Source organism: Nicotiana tomentosiformis, chromosome 3 (genome assembly GCF_000390325.3).
Source record: "Nicotiana tomentosiformis chromosome 3, ASM39032v3, whole genome shotgun sequence".
Classification (NCBI taxonomy): Eukaryota; Viridiplantae; Streptophyta; class Magnoliopsida; order Solanales; family Solanaceae; genus Nicotiana; species Nicotiana tomentosiformis.
The window spans coordinates 149,405,206-149,432,765 of record NC_090814.1 but is presented as its reverse complement, the minus strand read 5'-3'; the positions used below and the strand labels follow the sequence as shown (position 1 = coordinate 149,432,765).

The 27,560-nt window shown below is 39.8% G+C and overlaps 1 protein-coding gene across 1 annotated transcript; it reads left to right on the top strand.

Annotated features, from left to right (window-relative positions):
- Window positions 1–27,560, top strand: LOC138908672 (uncharacterized). Its single transcript, XM_070199353.1, has 2 exons — window positions 1–354; window positions 27,486–27,560. Exons 1-2 carry the CDS (start codon window positions 1–3, stop codon window positions 27,558–27,560), a joined length of 429 nt encoding a protein of 142 aa, XP_070055454.1.

Here is a 27,560-nt window from a genome sequence, read left to right as displayed (position 1 = left end):
ATGTGTGAAACCTTCAAGATCCAGCATAAGAATTCCACAGCAGACATGCCACAAATGAATGAAGCTGTGGAAGCCGGCAATAAAAACATCAAGAAAATATTAAGGAAGATGGTAGATAATCACAAACAATGGCACGAGAAGTTACCATTTGCTCTACTTGGATATCGTACCACGGTTCGCACATCAACCAGGGCAACTCCTTATTTGCTGGTCTATGGCACTGAAGCCGTCATTCCCGCTGAAGAAGAAATTCCTTCTTTAAGAATCATACAAGAGGCTGAACTCAGTGATGCAGAATGGATACGGAGTCATTATGAACAACTGGCTCTCATTGACGGAAAAAGAATGAACGCAGTATGTCACGGTCAACTTTACCAGAATAGGATGTCCAGAGCTTTCAACAAAAGGGTCAGGCCTAGACAATTCACGCCAGGGCAGTTGGTGCTAAAGCGGATCTTCCCGCATCAAGATGAAGCCAAAGGGAAATGTTTACCTAATTGGCAAGGGCCCTACATGGTTCAGAGAGTACTAACAGGAGGAGCACTCATACTTGCAGAAATGGACGGAGAAATTTGGCTAAAACCTATCAACTCAGACGCAGTCAAGAGATACTATGTTTAGATTGTTTACATTTCTTCATCTGATGTAATTGAACTATGCTTGACCTGATTTCCATTTAAGAGGGGATACGTAGGCAGCCCTGTGGGTTCGGTCACATCTCAATAAAATCTTTATTTTTGCCATGGTCAGAAACTAGGGCAGAATTTTGAGGAGGACCCTCAAAATTCTAAAGCAAGTTCAGCCGACATCGTCATACACGGAACAACCAAAGTATTGCATTTAAACTGAGGCAGAATTCTGAGGGGAACCCTCAAAATTCTAAAGTAAGGAGGTTGCAATGTCTCTAAAATATGTCACAGCCACCGGTTCATCTAAATTATTTGAAATCTCATACTACTACATTTCAAATAACTATATTTATCAAATGCATGCAAAGTTTTCGAAAACTTTATGACAGCTAGATGCTACCCAGGGTAACTCAAACAGGACCTCAAGACAGGAGCAAAGGCAAAATAGAAGACAAAAGCACAAACCAACCTTCCCCCACAAAACTCACGATTTTTCTTTGGATGCAGGCACGATAAGACAACAATACCCGCAGATACATCAAATCACTACCTTCATGACGATAAGTTACCAAACGCAAACACTTCCAGCTAAGAAATACTTTACTTTCTCACTGTCACTCATCGTTTTTCTTACATAAGGCTAAACACTGCCTTTCCCTGCATGAGACTAAGCATTGTCTCCTCTTCCTACATGAGGCTAAGCATTGCCTCCCTAATTGCATAAGGCTAAGCATTGCCTTTCCCTGCATGAGACTAAGCATTGTCTCCTCTTCCTGCATGAGGCTAAGCACTGCCTCCCTAATTACATAAGGCTAAGTATTGCCTTTCCTTGCATGAGACTAAGCATGGTTTCCCTCATTTGCATGAGACTAAGCATTGTCTCCTCTTCTTACATAAGGCTAAGCATTGCCTCCTTAATTGCATGAGACTAAGCACTGTCTCCCCTTCTTTGCATGAGGCTAAGCAATGCCTCCCTCTTTGCATGAGACTAAGCATTGTCTCTTCTTCCTGCATGAGGCTAAGCATTGCCTTCATAATTGCATAAGTCTAAGCATTGCCTTTCCTTGCATGAGACTAAGCATTGTCTCCTTTTCTTGCGTGAGGTTAAGCATTGCCTCCCTAATTGCATGAGACTAAGCACTGTCTCCTCTTCCTGCATGAGTCTAAGCAATGCCTCCCTAATTGCATGAGACTAAGCATTGTCTCCTCTTCTTGTGTGAGGCTAAGCATTGCCTCTATAATTGCATAAGGCTAAGCACTGCCTTTCCCTGCATGAGACTAAGCATTATCTCCCTCTCTTGCGTGAGGCTAAGCATTGCCTCTGTAATTTCATAAGGCTAAGCACTGCCGTTTCTTTGCATGAGACTAAACACTATCTACGTCCCCCGCATGAGGCTAAGCATTGCCTCCATTGCTGCATAAGGCTAAGGATTGCCTCCATACCTTGTATGAGGCTAAGCATTTCCTCCATTACTGCATAAGGCTAAGCATTGCCTTTCTTTGCATGAGACTAAACACTATATGCATCCCTTGCATGAGGCTAAGCATTGCCTCCATTATCGCATAAGGCCAAGCATTGCCTCCATTATCGCATAAGGCTAAGCATTGCCTTTCCTTGCCAGAGACTAAGCACTGTCTCCTTTCCTTACATGAGACTAAGCATTGTCTCCACTCTTTGCATAGGGCTAAACACTGCCCTCACCATTGCATAAGGCTAAACATTGCCTCTCCTTGCATAAGACTAAGCACTATCTCCTCTCTTCGTATAGGGCTAAGCACTGCCCTCATCTCATACAAGACTAAGCCTTATCTTATCTCGTCCTTGCACGTGACTAAGCATCACCTATTTCCTCTATCAAATGATAGATATCGCCACATCTTTGCATTTCATGAGCTGAAACACCGCCACATTATCCAAAGGCATCATAATCCGAAGGCACCATCCTCATAGCCTGAAGACACCATTCCATGGCATGGGGATCTAAAGCTGCATATCATTGTTCAAAGGCATCATATTCCAAAGGCACAATCTTCATGGCCCGAGGATATCATTTCATGGCTTGCGAATCCCTTATCACATGATTCATGGCCCAGGATGTCATGGTCTGAGGACATCATCCTCACCGTCCAAAGACAACTTTCATGGTCCAAAGGAAATTTTCATCATGTTTAAATTCTTGTAATAATCCATATATACTTGCATGCATCATGTTTTAAGTTTTGCAGGTAATCCAGGAGGTAGCCGCTCTCCTAACAGGATCAATCTTCGCTCTAGTTTTCGTTCAATGTTCACACCCTGCAATTATTTCAAACGCAGCCAACCACCATCAGTTACCCATTTTCACTTGACAACTATTCAAATGCTCATTTTGAAATACATCCATAACTTCTCAGATTTACATTCGTGATTTTGAGCAAATTCATCTGATACTGTCCTACCCTAAAGAACCCTTTCCGAAACATACGACCATTCCTACAACAACTTCACCGGTTTAGTTATCCGATGGATCCAAAACTACACACGGCCTGATTCCTGTAATACCAGGGATATGTAGGCAAATCATGAACTAGGGTTCGACCTCAATTTTTTTAAATCACCCCATTCGGTCAAAATCGGTCATCATTTCTTTACCCGGCAACTCTTTCATCATTCCCGGGTAAAGAGGGATAGCTGTAGATACCCAATTTTCCCTCATATTTTAAAAAATATATATATACTTTCAAAATAGCATATTTACATTATCATTTAGTTTAAAAACCTTAGCCCAATTACCCCAAACCTTAGCCCAATTACCCCAAGCCCAACATAAATAACCCACTAACCTCAACCCGGTCGGTACCCGCTTTACACGACCCGCCCCAACTTTCTTTTAATCTTGGCCATTGATCTCTCAAGATCAACGACCCACAATTAAACCCTCCCTTTAACTAACCTAACTCCTAACCCTAACCCCCATTCACCCTTTGCCCGTCGCCTCTGTATCCTCCCATCTCCCTCCTTCAGAAACCCTAGCCGCCTCCCCCTTCTTCTCTAAATCCGAGTAAATCATGGACTCCCTCTGTGATTTACTTACCTTTTATATGTTACCTCATTATTGTCTACAAGATTATGGTGTTATATGGCACTTCGCCCAATTTTGGCAAGTACCAGTACCCAAACGGGATTCCACTGCCTTCAATCTATGAGATTTAGACAATATTTCATCTATATGCACTCTATATGGTCTGATTCAGCGAGATCTTCGACCATCTATGCTTCCTTTCGAACTAGGGTTTGAATATTTTCCTTGTTCCTTACTGATTCTTGACTGATACTTTTCCTTTTCCGTGTTTGACTATTCTTTTCCTTATTTCTGTTTAATCTGCCACGTTTTCCTATTTTCTACTTTATTTTTGCCCTAAATCTGACTCTAAATGATTTTTGGTATGATATTTTCCTTATTCTCAGTTTAATCTTCTGTATTCCTTTATTTTTAGTATTATTTGCATGATAATTGTTATTCCCTGTTGATTTACTGAACCCCTTTGTTTCACGCCCTAAAAATCGATTCTAATTGATTTTAGTATATCTTTCCTTATTTGTGTTTGAATAATTTATTTTTCATGTTTACATGGTTGATTTCTACACTATATAAACCCCTCTCATGAAACCCCTTAGGAGAGAGATTTCTGAACCCTAATTTCGGCTACTGTTTTTCACTACTCTCTCACTTACTCATTGTTACCCTAAAACACTTTGAAATTATTGAATAACCTCCTATGGTGCAAGCATTGCTCAGAGCTCATTTTCGAGACTCTTGTGAACTCTGAAGCATCGGGGATTTTGGATTTTTGCTATTACACTCAGCTACTGGTTAGTGTTTAAACCATCATAATGTTTGTTTTCTTCCCTTCTTTCTGCAAATGTATATGAATTTTGGTTCAACTATAATGGTGTTCAACTTGATGTCATTCTGTGTTAATTGACACATAAGAGTAGTGTATTGTTCATGTCATGACTCACTATGATTTGCACTCTCCAATTCCCTATCTCCTAAGACTAGTTCTGCACCCTGTAACATATTTACATGCTAATTTTGAACTTCAATATTGTGGTTGTATATTATTTCTGCCTATTATATTTAGATAATGCCCTAACTTTTACTTGAATGAACTTTTACTAAGTCTTGTGTATGTTGGAGTGCTTTTTGTAATACTGCCCAAAAATCTATTTTAAATTTGTATCTTTCTACACTGATTTTCTAAAGGCAAACATTCTATTTCAATTGACTAGGACCTTGCTCCTAGGTTAACATGTTTTTTCAGTATTCCTTGGTTCACTTGCTATTTTCTCCTTTATGTGATAATCAATATATGTATACCTCCATTATATCCAAGTATTGATATGGCCTGATATTAGACTTGACTTAGTTTCGGCCCTTAAATGTCAACTAGTGCAATCTAGGTATGTTTGCAAACTTGTTTTCCTTTTCCTATGATGTTTGTCTATGTGATGCTTTGCTAATGAACTTTGCTGAATTTTGCAGGTCTACCTGACCAGTTATGCTGTATGATCACTCTAGAAATTTTTGTCCATTCTCTTTACTTGTTGCTTTAGTATTCTGAATTCCTATTCTTTGCCGGCAGAAAACAAAGGCTACCTAGGTTCTCTGTTGGCCTCCGTAGTGCGAGCACTGCTCAGGGTCCAATTGAGGTCCTTGTGAACTCTGACGTACTAGGGGCTTGGCCCTAGTCACTCCTCTTAACCTCCTAACTATCCTTAATTCTCTACTTCCCTATCATGTACTGTATTCTATGTTGGTTGCTCCAAGTGATGCAATATTTGGTGTTTATGGCTCATTAAAAGGGGTCTGAACTCCCCTGTGGACCTGTGATCGTGTGGTTCTTTGTTGAAGGTCTAAGTCTGCTATGCCAGAAGTTTTGAAGGCCTAGTAAGGCTAGGTATTTAGTTATTCTATTTGGGCCTGCTATAGGCCTGTCTATTGCCATGTAATATTATTACTTTATTATTAATTTGGGTATGTAATAATAATCTTTGTATAAACGATAGGGGTGTTAGTAAAAGGGGATGGGGTAGATTCTAATATTAACGTATGATGGGTAAAAAACATGTCTATATGATTGAATGATGCTTTGCCTTATGTTTTTCATTCTCTATGTACACTTTAGAAAGCATGCCATTAGGGAAGCACACACACTTGCACTACTTATTTATTAGTAAAGCCTGAGCTCAAATGTCTCAATATCTTTGTAGCTATATGTTGATTAGAGAACCTGCCCGTAGGAAATATTGTTGAATTTCCTGTTAATTCGCATTACTAGAGATCATGCCTATAGGACTCTAATCATATCATTTGTTACTGTATTGCGTATTTCACCTAGAGAAATCTGCCTATAAGGTCTAACAATAAACTCAGACTCCTCAATTGTTAATCGTTAGAAATCCTGCCTATAGGACACCACTGCTCACTTTAATAACTGCTAATGACGCCCTTTAAACAATGTTCATCACTCACTTAGGCCATTATCAAGTGTATGAGTAGTTCTGAATTTCCACTCCCTCTATCACATAACTCACCTAGGCGCAACAATTATAGGGCTAGTAATTGAGGAATTTGCCTTCACAATAACCAGTATGTAATAACCTACGCAATCCTGTCTATGAATCTCACTGGTTCCTGAATCTGCTTGCGTGCCTTGATTCCTGTCACCTAGAAATCATGCCTATAGGGAGTTAAGTTCCTTAATTCTGAATTTCCTAACATGAAAAACCTGTTTCACATTCATTTGTTGTTTAAGTGTGGAGGTAAACTTGAGCCTTAAATTGCCATATTTGAAGTCCAATGTATTTTTGTATGTCGCTTAGTTTTAATATTTCTGAGCAGCCTAAGTGAGGTCTAGAACCACCCAAAATAGAGGTCCTATACCTCCTGGACCATAGGTATGGGACGAGTAGTGCACGCATCAGGTACGACTTATAATTGAATTAGTGCGCTTTCGGTAACAACTTTAACATAGTAATCGGGTAGCAGGAGATGATAGTCTGTGCCCACTGAATAATATGAGTAACACCCCATCTTGAGGGAGTTACGAAGTATTATTTATGTTGCACAGGGTGATCCTTTAGACTAAAAAATTTAGGACCCCCCTTTCCTCTTTATATGTTGTTATTAGATCTAAATAGTTGTATCCCCATGTTCGCACTAAGATCTATATTAATCATGTTGTAATAAAGTTCTGTGACTTCTGAACTCCCTTATTTTATTTGATCATCTAGCTTAATCATAATCCCCATAATCTTAAGTTCGGCCGGGACCCACAGTTGTGGATCTCAAGGAGTGCCTAACACCTTCTCTTTGAGGTAACTTGAGCCCTTACCCGATCTTTGGTGGCGTTGACTAGTCAAATAGAGTTATTTGCATAATAGGTGCCCTAACGCACCTTAAAAAATCGTTAGGTGGTGACTCTTCTCCTTTAGCACTCTATCTCCCATTCTAAAAATGAGTTGTCACAATGTCGAAGCCCGCTTTTCGTGAGAAGAAAAGAAAAAATAGGGTGCAACAAAAAGGATACAACATGACTTTGGATTGGAATGTATTATCGCACGTTTAGTTGATGCCAATGGGGAGTGAACGGGCTTGTACAACTGGTGAATGGGCACGGGCTCAGGATGGTTTGTTGGTTTCGTGGTAATTGTACTCGGTGCGGCATTGTGGGAATATGTCGGCATGTAATTTCCACAGGTGTGTTATCTCCTATGAGCAGGTTAGCGGTCGTGTGGTGTTGACAAAGCTTCTGCAAAGAATTCTACTGGCTACCTGGTAAGAGATTGAATATGTAAATGTGGCTAGTGGTTCGGAGTGTTCATTAAAGGTTAATAGAAGGATTTTGAGGAATTTGGCGGGTTGATTATGCTGGATCATGTCGATGAAGGAAGAATCTTAGTGGGTTCCAGGTTTATGCAATAGTAGCTTTAAGCTAAGTGGGAGAGTCCCACCGCCTACAGTTGGATTGCATGGTCATCTATTTGTTAGATTTCTGGTTATCGGCATATTGATGGGTTATTACGACTAAGGAAAAAGAACATTAGTGGTAATTTGAGCAAGCGATTTGAGGAATGTGTGCTATAGTTGGCCTTATCGATTCATGCTCAGGCTATGGGGAGATTCAGGATTTATGCTTCGTGTAGAGGCGAGTTACAAGGAAGATGAGTCAGTCAGGTGCTTCCTTGAGAGGGTGCTCATGTGCTAGCAGAGCCTTGGAGTTGATTATATTCGGGACCAAGCCAGAGTGGGTTACTCTCAATAACAGTCCTAGTGGATTCAAAAGTTAAGGTGCGGTGCCTAAGGATTTCGAGTCCATAGTGTGGTTGAATAGCGAGCTTCTGCAGGGGATTATGATAAAGGAGCTTGGAGTGTTCCGTGTTATCTTTGGTCTACGGGGTATCATGAGAGGAAGAGAGCATGTAACTTTGGATTTATAGAAGAATTATTAGAATGGGTGTCTCAGTTGAAGACGTGATTATGCGCACAAGGAGGGTATGAAATAGTTCATGGTTTTTAGGGACAATGTGGTCTCGTGAAATGGGGTCACTCGGGATGAGTGCAGATTGAGTTCGTTATATTGATAAAGGAGTTGTTGTTATTTCTAAGGAAGATCCATAGTAAATTAGGAGAAGTCGAGTTTGGTTAGCAATGGTTGAATTGGCATAATGATGGCAATGATCAGCTCCTTCAGTGTGTTGGGTTATTCATGTGATTTGTGACGGTACGTGCGAGGTTTGACGGTCGCCGTAACCGATCTTATTTGGAGGCTTTCGAGTATTATGGCTTGTTATGTACAGATGGATCCCGGAGGGGTTATGGTGGTTTAGACCACTACTTGAGGTTGGTATTTTCTGCGGATATAAGGATCAGTCGCGTGTTGCGATTGTTCTCTTGGAATGAGTTAAGTAAAAGGTTTCTATGTGATGAAGTGTTTAACCTATTAATAGTTCGGAAGTTAAGATGAAATTCTTGTACTCTTGCGCATTGGCATGATTAAGTGCAGCGATCGGCATGGGATTCGGAAGTTGAGGATCAAAGTTGCAGTTTGGTGTCGACAAGAATGTCAAGAGCTCGGATAAGCCGGAATGGATTCAGATGGTTAGAGTAAGATGGTATTGTCTTTAGCATCACCTGAGATCGGTGTCCTGTGTAAGAGGCTTTGAATAATGATTTCGGATTTTTGATTTTCTTTACAACAATTGTGCGGACGATGGCATGGATGTGCAGACTTGTTATCTGGTGCGGAAGGTCGTGGGAGAACGTCCCACAGGGAGATTGTATAAGTGTGACATGTAGTCACTTGATTGATCGAAGATTGGAACCAAGTATGGAGATTGCGGTACTATTGTTCATGTGAGAATTTATGCTTGGAGGGTGCTCGGTTTATTTTATTGTGGACTGTGGAGGTTTGTTCCGGATATGATGGTTGTTCTTGTGTGTTATGGGAAAAAGGGGTTATTATGAACCCTTAAAAGATTATTAAACTAGTACGGTGCGATCCGAATTGGCTTGAGGTCCATGGATGGATCTAGATATGAATGTGGGCTCTATATCGGGCCGGATGTGTTCATTTCAGCTTAGCGCTCCTTATGGAGGAGTATTCGGACGTTGTATGTTATTTCGTCGTCGGCTACTTCATGTAATACTATATTGTGTTGTGTGAGTTGTGAAACGGCTTGTTAATTTCATATGTGTTGAGGTTCCGCGTAGCGATGATGTTATGTGAGCAGGATGGCTCTCGAGATTCAGATCATATATCGCACCTTAGGTGCCATCACCTAGTCTCTAAGATTAGGTAAGCCGATTTCTATTACATTTTGAAGCCATTTTTTTTAATTAAATAAGTAACCAAAACTAACAGCGGAATAAATATGAATATACAACCTCCCAAGACTGGTAGTACTGAGTCACGAACTCTAACTGAATACATGGAATGATCACGAGGACCGAATATACAATACTGTTGATTAAAATTAATAGTACAATGAAATGAAAAGACTCCAAGGGACTGCGACGACCAAGCAGCTCTACCTTGAATCCTTACGGTCCCGCTTTAACTCTGCTCAAGTCCGATATCTCCAATACCTGGCTCTGCATAAAAATGTGCAGAAGTGTAGTATAAGTACACCACGGTTGGTACCTAGTAGGTATCAAGACTAACCTCAGTTGAGTAGAGACGAGATACAGTCCGTAGTAGAATTAGGCTTGAATTGGTGAAAATTGGAAATTTAGCGATTTCAGTCGGTAGTGCAAAATTTGATATCGGGGTCAGAATAGAATTCCGGAAGTTGGAGTAGGTTCGTAGTGTCATTTTTGACGTGTGTGCAAAATTTGAGGTCATTCGGACGTGGTTTGGTTGATTTCGGCATCGGTTGTCGAATTTGAAAGTTTAGAAGTTCTTAGGTTTGAATCCGAGGGTAATTTGGTAATTTGATATTATTTTGAGTGATTCAAAGGTTCGACTAAGTTTGTATGTTGACATATATGGCACTATTTGTCTCCCCAGAGATGGTATTATGCACTTAGCGTGCTCGTGGCCGATATTCAGGTATTTTGTAATAATGAGCATTCTAGCTCGGTAAGTATCTCCTTATATAGATTTTATGTTCGGATCGGGTTACGCGCCGCAATAGTGTGATGTTGAGTACAGTCCCCTATATCTATTTTCGTGTGTTTTGTTTTCCATTTTCTGAGTAAGATTCGTAACACCTTTTTGGTTGTCTAGTTAGTTACGTGGGTTGAGTAGTTCTTTCCAGAGTTCATTTTTCTTATGTATCACATTCAAGTTTGTAGCTTATTGGCACATTGTGGCATCACATGAGACTTTTGGCAGCGTCTGAGGTGGCTTATTGCCTGAACAGTTTATATTGGGAGAGATGGGATTATTGGACCTGGGGTCAGTGTGATCAGATCAATATGAGGCATAGTTAAAGAATAAGTATCGATATTCAGTCCAGAATGAAGTAATGGTTCTTGTCAAGGGAGAAACTCAATGAATGGTTGACTCGGCAGTTGGTTGTAAATTTCTACGCATTTTTTCCGCTGCGACAGCATTTCAAGAATTGGAACCAGACTTATATATGTCATGAGGTGCATGGTGAGCATCAGGTTCGTGGCATTTCGGCTATTATTATCAGAGGATGTTATTATGGTCATGTGAATTATGTGGTGCATGGTGTGAATTCAGCAAAGAGATGCAGACATGTTTTGGTACATTGTGTGGTGATTGATACAGTGATCGTACGTTGAAAATAGGCCTGACAGAAGATTTCGGATGTTGGAATTTGGCTCTAAAGCTAATTTGACTATGCAAAAAGGGGAATCTTCAGATTTACTCGAGCCAGTGTGCTCAACTGAGTTATGGTAGCACGGGTAGGTGCACGAGGTGTTAAGCAGTGATTTCAAACAACTCCAGAGTAGTTCTTAGCACGTTCGAGGACGAACGTATGTTTAAGTGGGAGAGAATGTAACGACCCAACCGGTCGTTTTGAGCTCTAGTGCGTCGTTCGGTGGTTTGAGTCCATGAGCAGCTTCACTTCAGGTATTATGACTTGTACGCGTGGTCGATATTGAATTTCAGGAAGTTCGGAGTTGAATTGGAAATAAAATTCTCATTTCGAAAGCTTTAAATTGGGAGAATTGACTAAGATTGAATTTTAGAGTAAACGGCTTCAGAATTGGGATTTGAAAGTTCCAGCAGGTTCGTATGATGATTTTGGACTTGGGCATATGTCCGGGTCGTTTGGATGACCTGGGAGCATTTCGGCACCTATTGTGGAAGTTAGCACTTTGGAAGAATTTCATGAATTTGGGGTGGAGGTGAATTTTATGTTATCGATGTCTGTTTGGGATTCCGAGTCTAGGAATGGCTTCGTATGGTGATTCTGGTGTTGGGAGCGCATCCGGAAGTGGATTCGGAGGTCCGTAGGTCATTTTGGAATCATTTGGCTAAAGTTAGAAAATTAAAGGTTTTTGAGAAGTTTGACCGGGAGTGGATTTCTTGATATCGGGGCTAGATTCCGATTTAGGAAGTTTGAGTAGGTCCGTAATGTCAAATACGACTTGTGTGCAAAATTTGAGGTCAATCGGGCATAATTTGATAGGTTTTGGCATCGAATGTAGAGGTTTGAAGTTCTAGAGTTCATAAAGCTTGAGTTGAGTGCGATTCGTGATTTTGACGTTGTTGGATGTGATTTGAAGGATCGACTAAGTTCGTAATGTGTTTTGGAACTGGTTGGTGTGATTGGATGGGGTCCCGGGGTCCCCGGGTGGATTCCGGGTGGTTAACGGATCGAATTTGGAATTTGAAGAAGAGTTGAGGCAGCAGATATCTAGTGTACCCGCACCTGCGAGGTTTTGGCCGCAGGTGCGGAGGGCGCATAAGTGACATTTGGAATCGCAGATGCGGAGCAGGCTGACCAGGTAAAGGACCGCAGGTGCGGAGCTTTGGCCGCATCTGCGCAAGCGCAGAAGCAAACAAATGCCTCGCAGGAGCAGAAGAAGGCACAGAAGCGGAAGATGTTTCGCACCTGCGAAGCCACAGGTGTGGCTACTTGACCTCATGTGCGAACGTCGAGGCTGGGTAGTGATTTATTGTTTATGGTGGGTGAAAAAGTTCTTTTGAAAGTTTCACTGATGAAGGGAATCATGAGATTTGGGAAAAGGGGGAAGTTGAGCCCAAGGTTTATAGGCCCATTTGATATGTTGAGACGAGTTGGGAGGTTGCTTACGAGCTTGCTTTGCCTCCCAGTCTATCAGGAGTTCATCCGGTTTTCCATGTATCTATGCTTCGGAAGTATCATGCCGACCTATTATGTAATGACCAGACCCGCCGTTTTGAGCTCTAGCGCGTCGTTCAGCAGTTTGAGGCCATGAGCATTTTCACTTCAGGTATTATGACTGGTACGCGTAGTCGGAATTGAAATTTCGGAAGTTCAGAGTTGATTTGAAAAGAAAATTCTCATTTCGAAAGCTTTAAGTTGGAAGAATTGATTAAGGTTGGATTTTTAGTAAACGATCTCGGAATCAGGATTTGAAGGTTCCAGCAGGTTTGTATGATGAATTCGGACTTGGGCGTATGTCCGGATTGGGTTTTTGATGACTCGGGAGAATTTCGGCGCCTATTGTGGAAGTTGGCATTTGGGAAGAATTTCATAAATTTGGGTTGAAGTGCATTTCAATGTTATCAATGTCCATTTGGGATTTTAAGTCTGGGAATAGCTCCGTATGGTGATTCTGGTATTGGGAGCGTGTCCGGAAGTGGATTCGGAGGTCCGTAGGTCATTTTGGAGTCATTTGGCTAAAGTTAGAAATTTGAAGGTTTTTGAGAAGTTTGACCGGAAGTGGACTTTTTGATATCAGGGTCGAAATCCAATTCTGGGAGTTGGACTAGGTCCATAATGTCAAATGTGACTTGTGTGCAAAATTTGAGGACAATCGGACGTGATTTGATAGGTTTCGGCATCGATTGTAGAAGTTGAAGTTTCAAAGTTCATTTAGTTTGAATTGGGGTGCGATTCATGATTTTGATGTTGTTTGATGCGATTTGAGGTCTCGAGAAAGTTTGTGTTATGTTATGGGGACTGGTTGGTATGATTGGACGAGGTCCAGGGGGCCTCAGGTATGTTTTGGGGTGGTTTCGGACCATTTCGGGTTGTTTTGGACTGCTGTTGCTGCTATCTGGTTTCCTTCATCGCGAACGGGAAGGAAGTCCCGCATTCGCAAAGAAGATATTTTGGGGGTGCTGGATTTGGCCTTCGCGAATGCGAAGCAATGGACGCGAACGTGAGGCAGGAGCTGGGTAAGCCTTCGCGAATGCAGCCAAGGCGATACGAACGCGAAGAAGAAAGGAAAAGATGGGTCCGAGGTCATTGGCCTTCGCGAATGCGAAGTGTGTAATGCGAACGCGAGGCAAGAACTGGTCAAGCTTTCGCGAACGTGATGCAGTGGTCACGGACGCAAATAAGGAAGGGAGCTGAGCATGGAAGTGCTTAGCCTTCACGAGCGCGGGTGTCGTACCGCGAACACGAAGAGGAATTTGAGGCAGCTGGGTTTTTGGCCTTCGCGAACACGAGATGGAGGTCGCAAACGCGAGACGGAGGTCGCAAACGCGAAGAAGGGCCAGGCCTGGGCAGATTGTTTTAAAGACGGGGTTTGACCATTTTTCCTCTATTTTTCATTTGGTTGGGCGATTTTTGGAGCTCTCGGAAGGGAGATTCGTCATCTATGTCAAGGTAAGTGATTCCCACCTATTGTAAGTTAAATACTTGGATTTTGTATGGATTTAGACATGAAAATTTGTAGAAATTTGGGATTTTAAGAGGAAAACCTAGAATTTGGTATTTATGGATTTTGATCACGAATTTGGGCATGGAATTGGAAAGGAACTATATATTTGAGTTCGTGAACTATATATTAGCCTTCACGAATTTGGGCCCTAAGGTTGCTCTATCAATTTTTCGAGCGGAGTTAAAAATTGTTATAAATTGATTAATTATAGTATTAGAGCATATTTTGATTGGGTTGCAACTTATTTGACTAGTTTTGGAACGACGGGCGTCGGTTTGAAGTGTTAGAAAGTCTTTGGAGCCGGTTGTGGAATTTCGGAGCGAGGTAAGTCTCCTTTCTAACCTTGTAAGAGGGAATTAACCCCATAAGCGAACAAAATTATTGTGTGCTTCTATTTGTGGGGGCTACGTACGCACGAGGTGACGAGATTCCATACGTAGTTACAAGCTATGCCTATGTTCGGGTAGTTTTAGGCTCACATCATGCCTTGTTGATATTGTTATTGATTTATGTTTATTGTCTGCCTTGAGAGGGAGCGAGATTGAGTTTGCTTATTAAATATTTTTGAAAGGAGTTGAAATTGAAGAACGTAAGATTTAAAAGGGTTCGTTTGAACTTCGTAATTTCGAAAAGGATTGAGTAATCGTATAATAGCTTAAGAAATCTATATGTAACCGCATCGCATGTATGTTTCGCGAGCGGGGTAATTTCCTTAAAAAGCTACAAGCTGAATTTCTCTTATTTTGAAAAGAATCAAGAAAGAGATATGATTTTAATGTTAAATTTGTATTTGACCGCGTCACAAGTATGATTCGCGAGCGGGAGGTTCCTTAAATTTATATTTGACCGCGTCGCATGTATGATTCACGAGTGGTGTATTTCCTTCTACACTCTTATGGGATCGGGTCATTCGCCTCGGCAGGATTTACGTACCATACTCTCATGGGAGCGGGTCGTTCGCCTCGGCAGGTTAATAGATGCATCTATGGTTCACGTTGTTCGACCCTCGGCAGTGCACAGTTTACTTTTATGTTGGATCGGGCCGTACGCCTCGGCATTTACTATATATATATATATTATCCTCATGGAATCATGCGTAACGTTTGGCAAGAAGCCAGTGTATCTGAGAGTTTTTCCCTGATTTGGATTATGACAACCTCTTTGATGAAATCCACTATATCTATATATATATATGCTCCGGTTACTGAGGGAACTTGCTAGTTGAGAGTTTGAGTAAATTGTAAAAAGGAAAATTGTATTACATATTTTATACTTGTTTGTTTCATATATTTACTCTGTCTCATATTCATTCACTTCTTTATTGTACTTGATGTTATTGGACCAATAGTAAGTATCAAAGTCGACCCCTCGTCACTACTTCTTCGGAGTTAGGCGGGATACTTACTGGGTACACGTTGATTTACGTACTCATACTACACTTGCTGCACATTTTTGTGCAGGTGCATATATGACTAGCAGTCTGGCGGGCGCAAAGGTGTGGTTAAATGCGGAGACTTAGGTGAGCTGCATTCCCATCTATGATCCGTAGCCAGCAGAGTCCCCTTCAGAGTTACTTATGTATTTTCCTGTCTAATTTGTATTCTGGACATGTGTTGTATTTTATTTTTTCTTCCTAGTTGATGCTCATGCACTTGTGACACCGGGTTTTGAGGTGATTATGGGTTGTTTTGTATTGAAATTGTTGAAAACATTATTATTTACTTTGTAAACTCCATCTTTTGCTATTTAATTGAAGGAAAATATGATTTCAAAAGTAATAAAATGAGAACCTAATTAAGTATTTATTGTTGGCTTGCCTGATAGTGGAGTCCGGCGCCATCACGACCTTTATGGATTTTGGGTCATGACATATCACATGTGTTAGACTTCAGCACCGTTCAACTAGATAATAATTTGGGCTATGAAGAAGAACCAGCTGCCATTGTTGATAAACAGGTTCGCCAGTTGAAGTCCAAGAGGATTTATGTAGTAAAAGTTCAGTGGAGGGGCCAACCAGTCGAGGAAGCGACTTGGGAGGTGGAGGAAAACATGCAAACCAGATATCCACACTTATTCAGCACTCCAAGTACAATTCTAATCCCGTTCGAGGACGAACGTTTGTTTAAGAGGTGGAGAATGTAATGACCCAACCGGTTATTTTGAATTTTAGAACCCTGTTCCCCTAAATAAAACTCCTTGTGTGTGCTTTCATTAATTTATGACTTGCGGGGATAGTGGGTTCGGGATTTGGAAGTGTTCGAGTTGAAATCGGAACACTTGGTTCCTTAAGTTGGCCTTAAAATGCTAAGTTTGACTTCGGTCAACATTTTTAGAAAATGACCCCGGAAAAGAATTTGATGATTCCAACAGCTCCGTATGGTGATTTTGGACTTAGGAGCGTGTTCGGATTTTTTTTTGGAAGTCCGTAGTTAAATTAGGGTTGAAATGGCTAAAATAGGAATTTAAGTTTAGAAGTTTGATCGGGGAGTTGGCTATTTGATATCGGAGTCAGAATCCAGTTCTGAAAATTTTCACAGCTCTGTTATGCCATTTATGACTTGTGTGCAAAATTTGAGATCAATCGGACTTGATTTGATAGGTTTCGATATCAAATGTAGAAGTTGGAAAATTTTAAGTTTCATTAAGCTTGAATTGCAGCATGATTCATGATTTTAGCGTCGTTTTATGGGATTTGAGGTTTCAAATAAGTTCGTATGATGTTTTAGGACGTGCCGGTATATTTGGTTGAGGTCCCAAGGGCCTCGAGTGAGTTTCGGATGGTTAACGTATCAAAAGTTGGACTTAAACCAGTTGTTGCAATTTTTCTTTTCTGCTGGAAATTCGGGGATGAAATCGAAGTCATGGTCGAGCCCAGGATCGAGACCCAAGATCAAGGGTCATGATCGAAGGCCCATGATCGAGGGTCATGATCGAAGGCCCATGCTCGAGAGTCATGATCGAAGGCGCATGCTCGAGGGTCATGATCGAAGGCCCATGCTCGAGAGTCACGATCGAAGGCAGGGCTCAAGGGTCACGATCGAAGGTCCAGGATCGAGGGCCATGATCTAATCCACGATCGAGGCCATGATCGAGGCCATGACCAAGGCGGGACCGGGGCTGCCTGGGCAGAACTATAAAGGAGGGGACTTCGTCCCATTCTCCATTTTTTACAAATTGGAGCTTGAGCAGAGGCGATATTTGATAGATTTTCAAGGAAAGACATAGGGGTAAGTGATTCTAACTCGGATTTGGTCAATATACATGAATATATCATTGTTTTCACCATTTAATTAGTGTTTAGAGATTGAAATTTTGGAAAATTTTAGAAATCTCATAGAAACAAATGTTTGAGATTTCGGTATCGATTCAGAGTCGGATTTGAGTGAAACTGGTATGGTTGGACTCGTAATTGAATGGGTTGTCAGATTTCGTAACTTTCTCCGAATTTCGAGACGTGGGCCCCATGGACGAATTTTTAATTAAATTTGGATTTTTATTAAAAATGTAGTATTTTCTTATGAAATTGATTCTATAATTTTTGGTGACTGTATCAAATTATTTTTGGTTAGATTCGAGCCATTCAGAGTTGGATAATCGAGAAAAGGGTCTACTAGTAGATTAAATTGGAGCAAGACGAGATAAGTCTCTTGTCTAATCTTGTGAGGGGAAAATTACCCCATAGGTGATTAAATTAATAATTGTTGCTAATTGTGGGGGCTATGTACGCACGAGGTGACGAGAGTTCGTACGTAGCTACTATCTATGCTAAGTCCGGGTAGTTTAGGACTCAAAGCATGAATTATGGGTGTAAATTATATTCTTTATTTAATTAAATTATTTGAAATATATTGTGAATTGTTAGGGAAAGATGGTAAAAGATGGGAATCTCATATACTTAATTTTTTGTTTAAATTAATTAATTGTTAAAAGGAATTGTTCATCCTCTCGAATTAATCTTATAATAAATACACTCTCATTCCAGAGGTATATAAGAAAATGTCCTTCTTTCTTGTGGAGCGGGCCGAACGCCTCGGCAGTATAGATGCATCTATGGATCGCGCCGCACGTGCCTCGCCAGTGTACACAACACACTGGAACGGGCCATACGACCTCGGCAGAAATCGTGCCTAATAATAATAATAATAATTATACGATACCTTTTATTTTAATTGCAGTTTGTGAATTTAATTAATAGATTGGAAATTGTTGCATTGGAAGGAATTTAATTATTTTTGCTGGTTAAATAAAATTATTGTTAGCTCTGTGAATCATGTTGATTTAGATATTCGAGTTTTACCTCCATCATTATTATTGACCCTTAGTGAGTGTCAAAGTCGGCCATCTCATCTCTACCTCTTCGAGATTAGGCTTGATACTTACTGGGTACACGTTGTTTACGTACTCATGCTACCCTTGCTGCACTTTTTGTGCAGGACCTGAGACAGGTGCTATAGTTGGACCTATCAGCGTGCACCCACGTTATCCAGAGGCTTAGTGGTGAGCTGCCTTTCTGAGCCGTTCTGCAGCAACTAGTGTCTCTTCTTGAAATTTTATTCTGTCTATTTTATTTCAGACAGTACTTGAAATTTTTGTATAATCTACTAGATGCGCATACACTTGTGATACCAGGTCTTGGCACACATACTGGTAGAATTCGGATTTGTATTATTTTCTTGGATTTAAATTAATCAGTATCTTTTCTATTTTCATTAATTATTGCTAGGAAAAGAATAAAATTAATTAGAAAATTATTAAAGAATGATTGATATATGTTTAATTTATTAGTTGTCTTGCCCAACTGTAGTGTTGGATGCCATCACGACCTTTAGATGAAATTGGGTCGTGGCAAATATCCCCATAATATATTTTTATATTATATTTGAACTGTTTTCCTACTCAAATAATATATTTTTTAATTAATTTTTCATGTAATATTGAAAAATATACCCAATTATTAAACAACAACTAAGAAAATATTTAAAAATATAAATGTGCGAGAAATAGACAGAAAAATGGTTGGTAAGAGTCAATACCACTAATGATTCTGCAAACATAAAGATCTAAAAGTGGAATGTCAAAACGATCATTTTACTCTTTGAAAAGAAAATTTATGGTGGATAAATTATAATTAAGATTAAATCTTCAAAACAAGAGATGAACTAATATTAAGAATCTGGATCAACATAAAGTAAATTATTTTTTGTGTTAAGACCAAATAATTAAATCTTTCAATTAATTATTTAGCAAGAGAATCCAATTCAATTATTTTACATTTATCATACGAGTAAAATTATTTTTCAAGTTAAGAAAAATCTTAGGGTACATAAATTTATTTCATAAAAGGAGCGTTAGAGATTAAAAAAAATTAGAACACAAAGTAAAAAATGTTATTATAGTATTACGAATCAAACGGCCATACAAGTGTATGTTGGAGCACAATCAAAGCTAAATCTTGAACAAGAACAAGCTTTCAAGACTATATTATAAAGAGTCGACTCTTATAGCAGGATTATCCTTTGTAGATACCTCTAGCGGAATCGAAATAATATTTCTATGTCATGCATTACTTGCAAATGTCAAATCAAGAGGCATGATATTGTTAGCAATAATAACAAATGGTGTACCTGCAACGATTTTATTATGAGGCCATTCACTTTAGATTTGATATATCTCTTCAAACAACTAAAATAACCATCATAAATATATTAAAGCAGAGCAACAATGCTAAATTCATAAGGATAGCAAAATTGATAATATAAGATGAAGCGTTTATGGTGTAACGACCCAAACTAACCCTGTCGTGATGGAGCCTATCGTGGAACTAGGCAAGCCAATACATTTCCCAAACAACCGATATTTTTCATTTCAAAGGTAATTTCAAGGCTATTTAACATAAAAACCTTCATAAAGGAGTTCAAATCAAAACAAAAATGCGGAAAAGAAAAGCCCGATATTGGGGTGTCACTAGTCATGAGCATCTACTACAATTTGTCTGACAATATCGAGACTAATCTGGAAAATAGCTAAATACAACTAAAGGAAGATAAGAGGGAGAAGAGCAGGGCTGCGATCGCCAGGCAGCTACCTTGCTATCCCCGGGAAAATTTACAACCGGAATAGTCAACAGCCGCTACCGTGTCCAGCTACAGTTGGATCTGCACACAAGGTACAGGGAGTAACGTGAGTATGCCAACTCAGTAAGTAACAACAATAAATAAAGACTGAGCATTAGTGACGAGCAATAAAGCATATAAAGTTCATATCATGAAATCTCAGTAAAATACCACATGCTTTTAAAATCAGGGTTTGAATCAAAACATCTAGTTTAAACCCAGCTCCAGTAAAATCATTTAAAGATATTTTTCAACAGTTTTTAAACAGAGGCTCAATGCAAAGGTGAGCAAAAATGATGAAATCATAAACAGCCCCTCGGGCAAAATATCACTCATATACAGCCCCTCGGGCAAACCTCACAGTCACTCGTAAACAGCCCATCAGGCATACCTCACAATCACTCATAAACAGCCCCTCGGGCATACCTCACCATCACTTATGCCTCCCAGTCTCAGCACTCGGCACTCGCACTCAGTAGGTACCTGCGCTCACTGGGGGTGTGTACAGACTCCGGAGGGGCTCCTTCAGCCCAAGTGCTATATCAAGCCAAATCATGGTATAAATCACTCAGGACCTCGGCCTATATCAAACATGCTATGGCGCGCAGCCCGATCCCATAAATATCCTCATAAATCAGGCCCTCGGCCTCACTCAATAATAAACCTCTCAAGCCACTTGGGCATTTCACAAAAAACAGGGTACTCAGCCCAAAACAGTATTTATATGCATCAAAATATAGTAAGAAAAATTGAGTTATGCAGTAAACAGGTATAACCATAACTGAGTATAGATTTTCAATCGAAAATAGTGATAGGATAGTAAGAAAAGGCCCCTAAGGGTCCAAACAGCACTGGCACAAGGCCCAAACATGGCATTCAGCCCAATTTACAGAAACTCTTTCTAAAACACATAAGTATCATCTAGTTTCAACAAAATATACAATTTTACAGTTGCTACGGGACTCACCAAGTCACAATCCCCAAGGGTGCACGCCCACACGCCTGTCACCTAGCATATGCGTCACCTCAAAATAGTAAAAATGATACGAAATCAGGGGTTTCATACCCTTAGGACTAGATTTACAATCGTTACTTACCTCAAACCGGTCAAATCTCTACCCCGCGATGCTCTTGCCTCTCGATTCGGCCTCCAAATGCTCCGAATATATTCACAATCAGTACAATACCATCAATATACGCTAATAGAATGAATTCCACAAGAAAAACTACCAATTCAGACCAAAAACCCAAAATTGGCTCAAACCCGGCCCCCGGGCCCACGACTCAGAATCGGGTAAAAGTCACAAATTACGAACACCCATTCACTCACGAGTCCAACCATACTAGTTTCACTCAAATCCGACTTCGAATCGTCATTCAAATCCAAAACAATCATTTTATGAAGTTTCTACAATTTTCCCCAAATTTCCACCTCAAAGTACTAATCAGATGATGAAATCATTGATATATTCATGTATATTAACCAAATTCAATTTAGAATCACTTACCCCGATGAATTTCTTGAAAAATCCACGAAATATCGCCACAAACCGAGCTCCCTAAGTCCAAAATGTGAAATAATGCCCTAAACCCCGTTTATAAAGTGCACCTCTGATCTCCCACTTCGCGGTCCGCGTAATTCCGAGAGCGGCTGCAACCCAGGTCCCGCGGTCGCGAAAAAAAATGGTGCGGATGCACTTTTGGTGGCTGCACTGCCAGGCTTTACTATTTTGGCCATAACTTTCTCTACAGATGTCCAAATGATGACACAAAGGGCTACAACTTTCGTTTTTGAATCATCTCAAAATTCCTTGTAGATCAAAAGATATAGGCTTCTGAAGTCGGACCAGCGGATCTGCAGAACTTTTCCTCGGAGTGCGTCCGCGGCAAAATTATGCGGTCCGCGAAATTCCAAGCGCGGCCACAAAATTCTGCTGAGGTCTGCGAAATTCAAAGCACCAGAACCACACCTGAGTTTCGGAAATGCCCGGACTCGCTCAAAACTCACCCTGGAACACACCCGAGGTCCCCGGGACCTCAACCAAACATACCAACCAATCCTAAAACACCATACGAACTTAGTCAAATCTTCGAATCACTCAAAATAACATCAACACCAAATTACCCTCGGATTCAAGCCTAAGAACTTCTAAACTTACAAATTCGACAACCGATGCCGAAACCAACCAAACCACGTCCGAAAGACCTCAAATTTTGCACACACATCACAAATGACACTATGAACCTACTCCAACTTCCGTAATTCCATTCCGACCCTGATATTAAATTTTTCACTGCCGACCGAAATCGTCGAATTTCCAACTTTCGCCAATTCAAGCCTAATTCTACCACGGGCCTCCAAATTATATTTCGGACGCGCTCCTAAGTCCAAAATCACCTAACGAAGCTAATAGAACCATAAAAATCAACATCTGAGGTTGTTTACTCATAAGTCAACATCTGGTTGACTTTTCCAACTTAAACTTCTAAATAAGAGACTAAGTGTCTCATTCCACTCCGAAACCACTCCGGACTCGAACCAACTAACCCGATATAACATAATATAGCTGAATAACACAAAAAGAAGTAAAAATGGAGAAAATGGGGCTATAACTCTTGAAACGACCGGTCGGGTCGTTACATCCTCCCCTAAGTGTTAAATGATCGAAACAATTGCCCCTGGAGATATATTGAATACCAGCGAACCATTTGGTGAAAAACTAATGACTTAGAAGATGATTTCTGCAAGTACTATCAATAGTTACAAAATTGACGAAAGCAGAGACCGTAAAAACTAGCTCACCAAAATTATACTTGTGGCCTGAAATGAAAAAGATTCAACTCACAAGAAATATAAAGTAAGAACATATCCAGTATTCAGTAACTTCTTGTTCGTGTCAGAAACGAATAAGACCATCTAATAAAGATGATCTGGTTCTTCCAGAACACTTGGTTATCAATCCCAATTGTAATAGTACTGCATTTAATAAGTAAAATATTTCTATCAATAGATTAAAACGCAATTTGTGCAAATTGCATGATAGAAATTAAAAAGCTATCTTAGCTAGCAGAAATGAATATGTTGATCAACTAAATAAAAGGTTGAATGCGAAAGTTTATGGTAAAATAAAATATTTTTCACTTTTTGATTCAGCAAAATATGATCCCAACAATTACTACTAAGAAGAATACTTAAATACTTTAATACTCTTATGACCCAAGGGGTCATCTTGTGTTCTAGGACTTTATTCCACGCTCGTTAGCCTTAAAATCTTATAATTATCCTCCTCGATTGACGTGCACAATCCGGGCGTAATTCCGGAAATCCTTTACGTGGAAAATAGAAGAAATAATAATTTTTGAAATTTAAAAGTGATTTTTAGTTGACTTTAGTCAACGTTTTGAGTAAACGGACCCGGACCCGTGTTTCGATGGTCCCGGTGGGTTTGTAATAAAATATGGGATCTGGGCGTATGCCCAGAATCGAATTCCGAGATCCATAGCCCGAGAAATGAATTTTTGACTAAAATTGAATTTCAGAAAAATCTATGGTTTTAAAGTATGTGCTTAATGCTTGATTTTGATGGTATCGGGCCCGTATTTTAGTTTCGGAGTCCGGTACAGGTTCGTTATAATATCTAAATCATGTCTGTGAAATTTGGTGAAAATGGAATTTATATGACGTGATTCGGACCCTCGGTTGAGAAAATAGTAACTTTAAGTGTTCTTGAGAATTTCATTGATTTTGATACTAAATCCGTAGTTTTAGGTGTTATTTTGGCAATTTGATCACACGAGCAAGTCCGTATGATATTTTTAGACTTGTGTGCATGTTTGGTTTGGAGCCCCGAGGGCTCGGGGTGAGTTTCGGATAGGCTACGGGATGTTTCAGACTTAGAATTTCTGTTGTTTTGCTGTTGCTGGTGCATAGGTATTTTTAGCTTCGCGATCGCGAAGTGTAAACTAGGATGGGAGGTAATTTCTTCTTCGCGAACGCGAAGGACTGGTCACGAACGCGAAGCATTCGGGATGGTACCCTTCGCGAACGCGATCAGTCTCCCGCGAACGCGATAGGTTAAGGGACCTGGGGGAGGGGGTCATGTTCTTCTACGCGAATGTGTCCACTGGGTCGCGAATACGTCCACTGGGTCGTGAATGTGAAGGCTTGGGGGGAGCTGCCTTACGCGAACGCATAGAAAGACTCGCAAACGCGAAGGCCTTTGACCGCTGTGCATCGCGATCGCGACATGCCTCTCGCGAACGCGATGAAGGCATGTCCAGCAGTGTTTTAAAACAGACTTCAAAATGGGATTTGTTCAAAATTTCATAATTTCTTCCATAGAACTCGACCTAGGGCGATTTTTGAAGAAGGATTTCGACACCCAATCATAGGTTTGCACTTTCTAACTTGTTTTCTTCAATTTCGATCATCATTTATTGAATTCCTAGTCTTTATTCTTGTTCTTTAAGGGTAGAAATTAGGGCTTTGGGGGGAATTGGGAATTTTACAAATTTGGGGATTTAGACCTCGATTTGAGGTCGGATTCCGGAACTAATTACATACTCGGGCTCGAGGGTGAATGGGTAAACGAATTTTTGTGCGAACCTCTAGTTTGGACCAAGCGGGTCCGGGGTCGATTTTTGACTTTTTTTGGGGAAATTTGGAAAATCTGTAATTATTCATTAAAGTTGATTCCTTTAGCGATAATTGATAGTATTAAGCTATTTGTGACTAGATACGAGTGGGTTGAAGGTGAATTCTAAAGGAAAAGCGGTACTTGAGCAGTGAGTGACCTGCGAATCGAGGTAAGTGTCGTGTCTAACTTTGGCTTGAGGGAATAGGTAATATGTGTTTATTTGCTATGTGTTTGGTTGTTAAATACGATGTATAGGTAAGGTGACGAGCATCTATGCATTGCTGTCGAGTCATAGCATGCGAGTGAAATCCTATTCTTTGTAAATTTTGTAGCCTTTAATCCTACTATCCATGCTTAGCGTTGTTATTTGAAATGTTGGGTGACTTATGTCTGGTTTCATCGAGATTTGGTAATTTTTGAATATTGGTTCAAGGTTGAGGTTTACATTATGATATTACACATTGGTAAAATACTGGCTTCTTTGTGAAACTTCTGTTTATCCGTTGTTATTGATTCTGTGATTTGTGAGGAGGAGTGTAAAGCACAAAGGGTGATACCGTGCATGCATTATTTATATTGTGAGGAAGAGTGTAAAGCACGAAGGGTGATGCCGTACCATGATATGTGAGTGTTAATGCATGAAGGGTGATGCCGTGCCATGATTTATGAGTGATAAAGCACGAAGGGTGATGCTATGCATAATATGAGAGGTTTAATGCATGAAGGGTGATGTCGTGCCATTTTATTTATTATTTGGTGAGGTTGAGAGTAAAAGCACGAAGGGTAATGCCGTGCAGTTTTATTTATTATTTGGTGAGGTTGAGAGTAAAAGCATGAAGGGTGATGCTGTGCAGTTTTCCTTACTGTTTTAATTACTTAATTTGTTTACAGATTACTGTTTAATTCTGTCTTTTCGTTATTCTCACTCCTTATATTGAAATCCCCCACTGTACGTACCCTTCCCATTATTTTTTGCTTTATTTCTTTATTTACTGTTATTTCCATTAGCATGATTATACTGTTCAGGTTATATGTGGGTGTCTTGTCCTAGCCTCGTCACTACTTCGCCGAGGTTAGGCTCGACACTTACCAGTACATGGGGTCGGTTGTACTGATGCTTCACTCTGCACTTTCTGTACAGATCCAGGTGTCGGTCCGAGCTGATCCTGAGTTGGTAGCTGACATTTGCGCAGGAGACCCGAGGTAGATCTGCCGATGTCCGCAGATTCCTGGAGTCCCCTCTTATATATTCATCTACTGTTTTTATTAGTTCATAAACAGTTGTACCTCTTTCTTTCAGACAAATACTTGTAGTTAATCATAGTAGTCCGTGAGTTGTGACACCAGATCATAGGTAGTTAGACTTATCAGTATTAATTGCGCAGTATCATTATATAAATTTCGCTTATTATTTTATTTCCATGTGTTGGGTTGTAGTGATTCTCTGTATATATTGTAAGATTTTTCATGTTGCAAACCTATAATGTTGGCTTGCCTAGCAAGTGCAGCGTTAGGCGCCATCACGGTCCGACGGTGGAAATTCGGGTCTTGACAAATACCAAATGGCCTTCTACCACACAGGTTTGTTGTCAAGTTTATTTTTTCTTATGTATGTCAGTGTCACCGTATATGTAATAGACTAAGTTAACATTAATCTTCCATTGCATATAGATTGATTTTGAAGAAAATTATTCACGTCATGCTACTGAAAAACTTAGATCCGCTTAATAGCTTATGTAATAGCACATAGATGGTATATAGAAGTTTTGACAATAATGTCATACATGCAAAAAATATGATACTGGTCAATGTGCTTCTAAGTATATTTTTATCTCCGAATTCAACTTTTGTCTTCCGAAACTAAAGAATATCCTTTTAAATTTGTGTGAAAATACTTTTCGGTATGTTTATGTTTTGCAATTATAATAAATAAAGCATAAGGACAAACATCATAAATATTGGACTATATTTATCGCAATATATTTTCTTGCACGAATACCTATATGTTGCACTTTCAAGAGGAGTATCAATATCGACAACAAGAGTTTTGGTTATGGCAGAGCAACCAAAGCATTAGAAGGAAACATACACACAAAAAATATCTACAAAGAAGTGTTCGGTAAGATGCTATTAAATTAAATACTTTTAAATTATAATACGTAATTATCTAACTAACATGACAAAATTGATCATTTGTGTAAGTTCTGATGATGTCCTTATATTTTGAATTCACGTATTATGTTAATGTAATAATATTTTTAGGCTTTCAGATGATTTAAATGGTTAAACCATCACGTGCCATTATTGAAAGTACAAGAGGGAGTGATATTGCTTATTTTAAAATTAATTATTATAAGTTGACTGGTATTTCAATTAGTTGACTAGATGTAATAGCGAGATAATAAGAAGTTCAGAATTAAAATGCAGAAGTAAAGTGCAGAAATTAAAGACACCGGAGTTTTTATACTGGTTCGGATTCAATGTGAATCCTAGTCAAGTCCCCTTGGGTTGCAAGGGAGTTCTCTTTCAGTGATTGAGCTTCTTGAGTACAAAGTGAATGGTGTAGTTTACACCAACAACTCAGTTTCTATGTAACTCGTCTTTTCTTGATACAATGCCTCACCAGTATTTTTCTCCCTTTCTTATCTAACTTGTTACACAGCAGATCTAGTAGAGCTACAATGTTTGTTTGAAGTAGAACAAATAGAGGGTAATTGGTTTGATCAAAGTATGTCTTTCTAAGACTTAATATTGCATATAAATACTTTGTAGGAGACCGTTACTGAAGAGATTTGCCAACCCAAGAGATTTGATCCTTGGAAAGAAATTGATTCTTTCCAAGAATAA

Bases quoted from the DNA above. Each gene is read 5' to 3' on its own strand.
- LOC138908672 (XM_070199353.1), top strand. From the start codon at position 1: ATGTGTGAAACCTTCAAGATCCAGCATAAGAATTCCACAGCAGACATG. The intron at 355-27,485 runs GTATGTCACGGT...AATACTTTGTAG, and splicing joins ACGGAAAAAGAATGAACGCA to GAGACCGTTACTGAAGAGAT.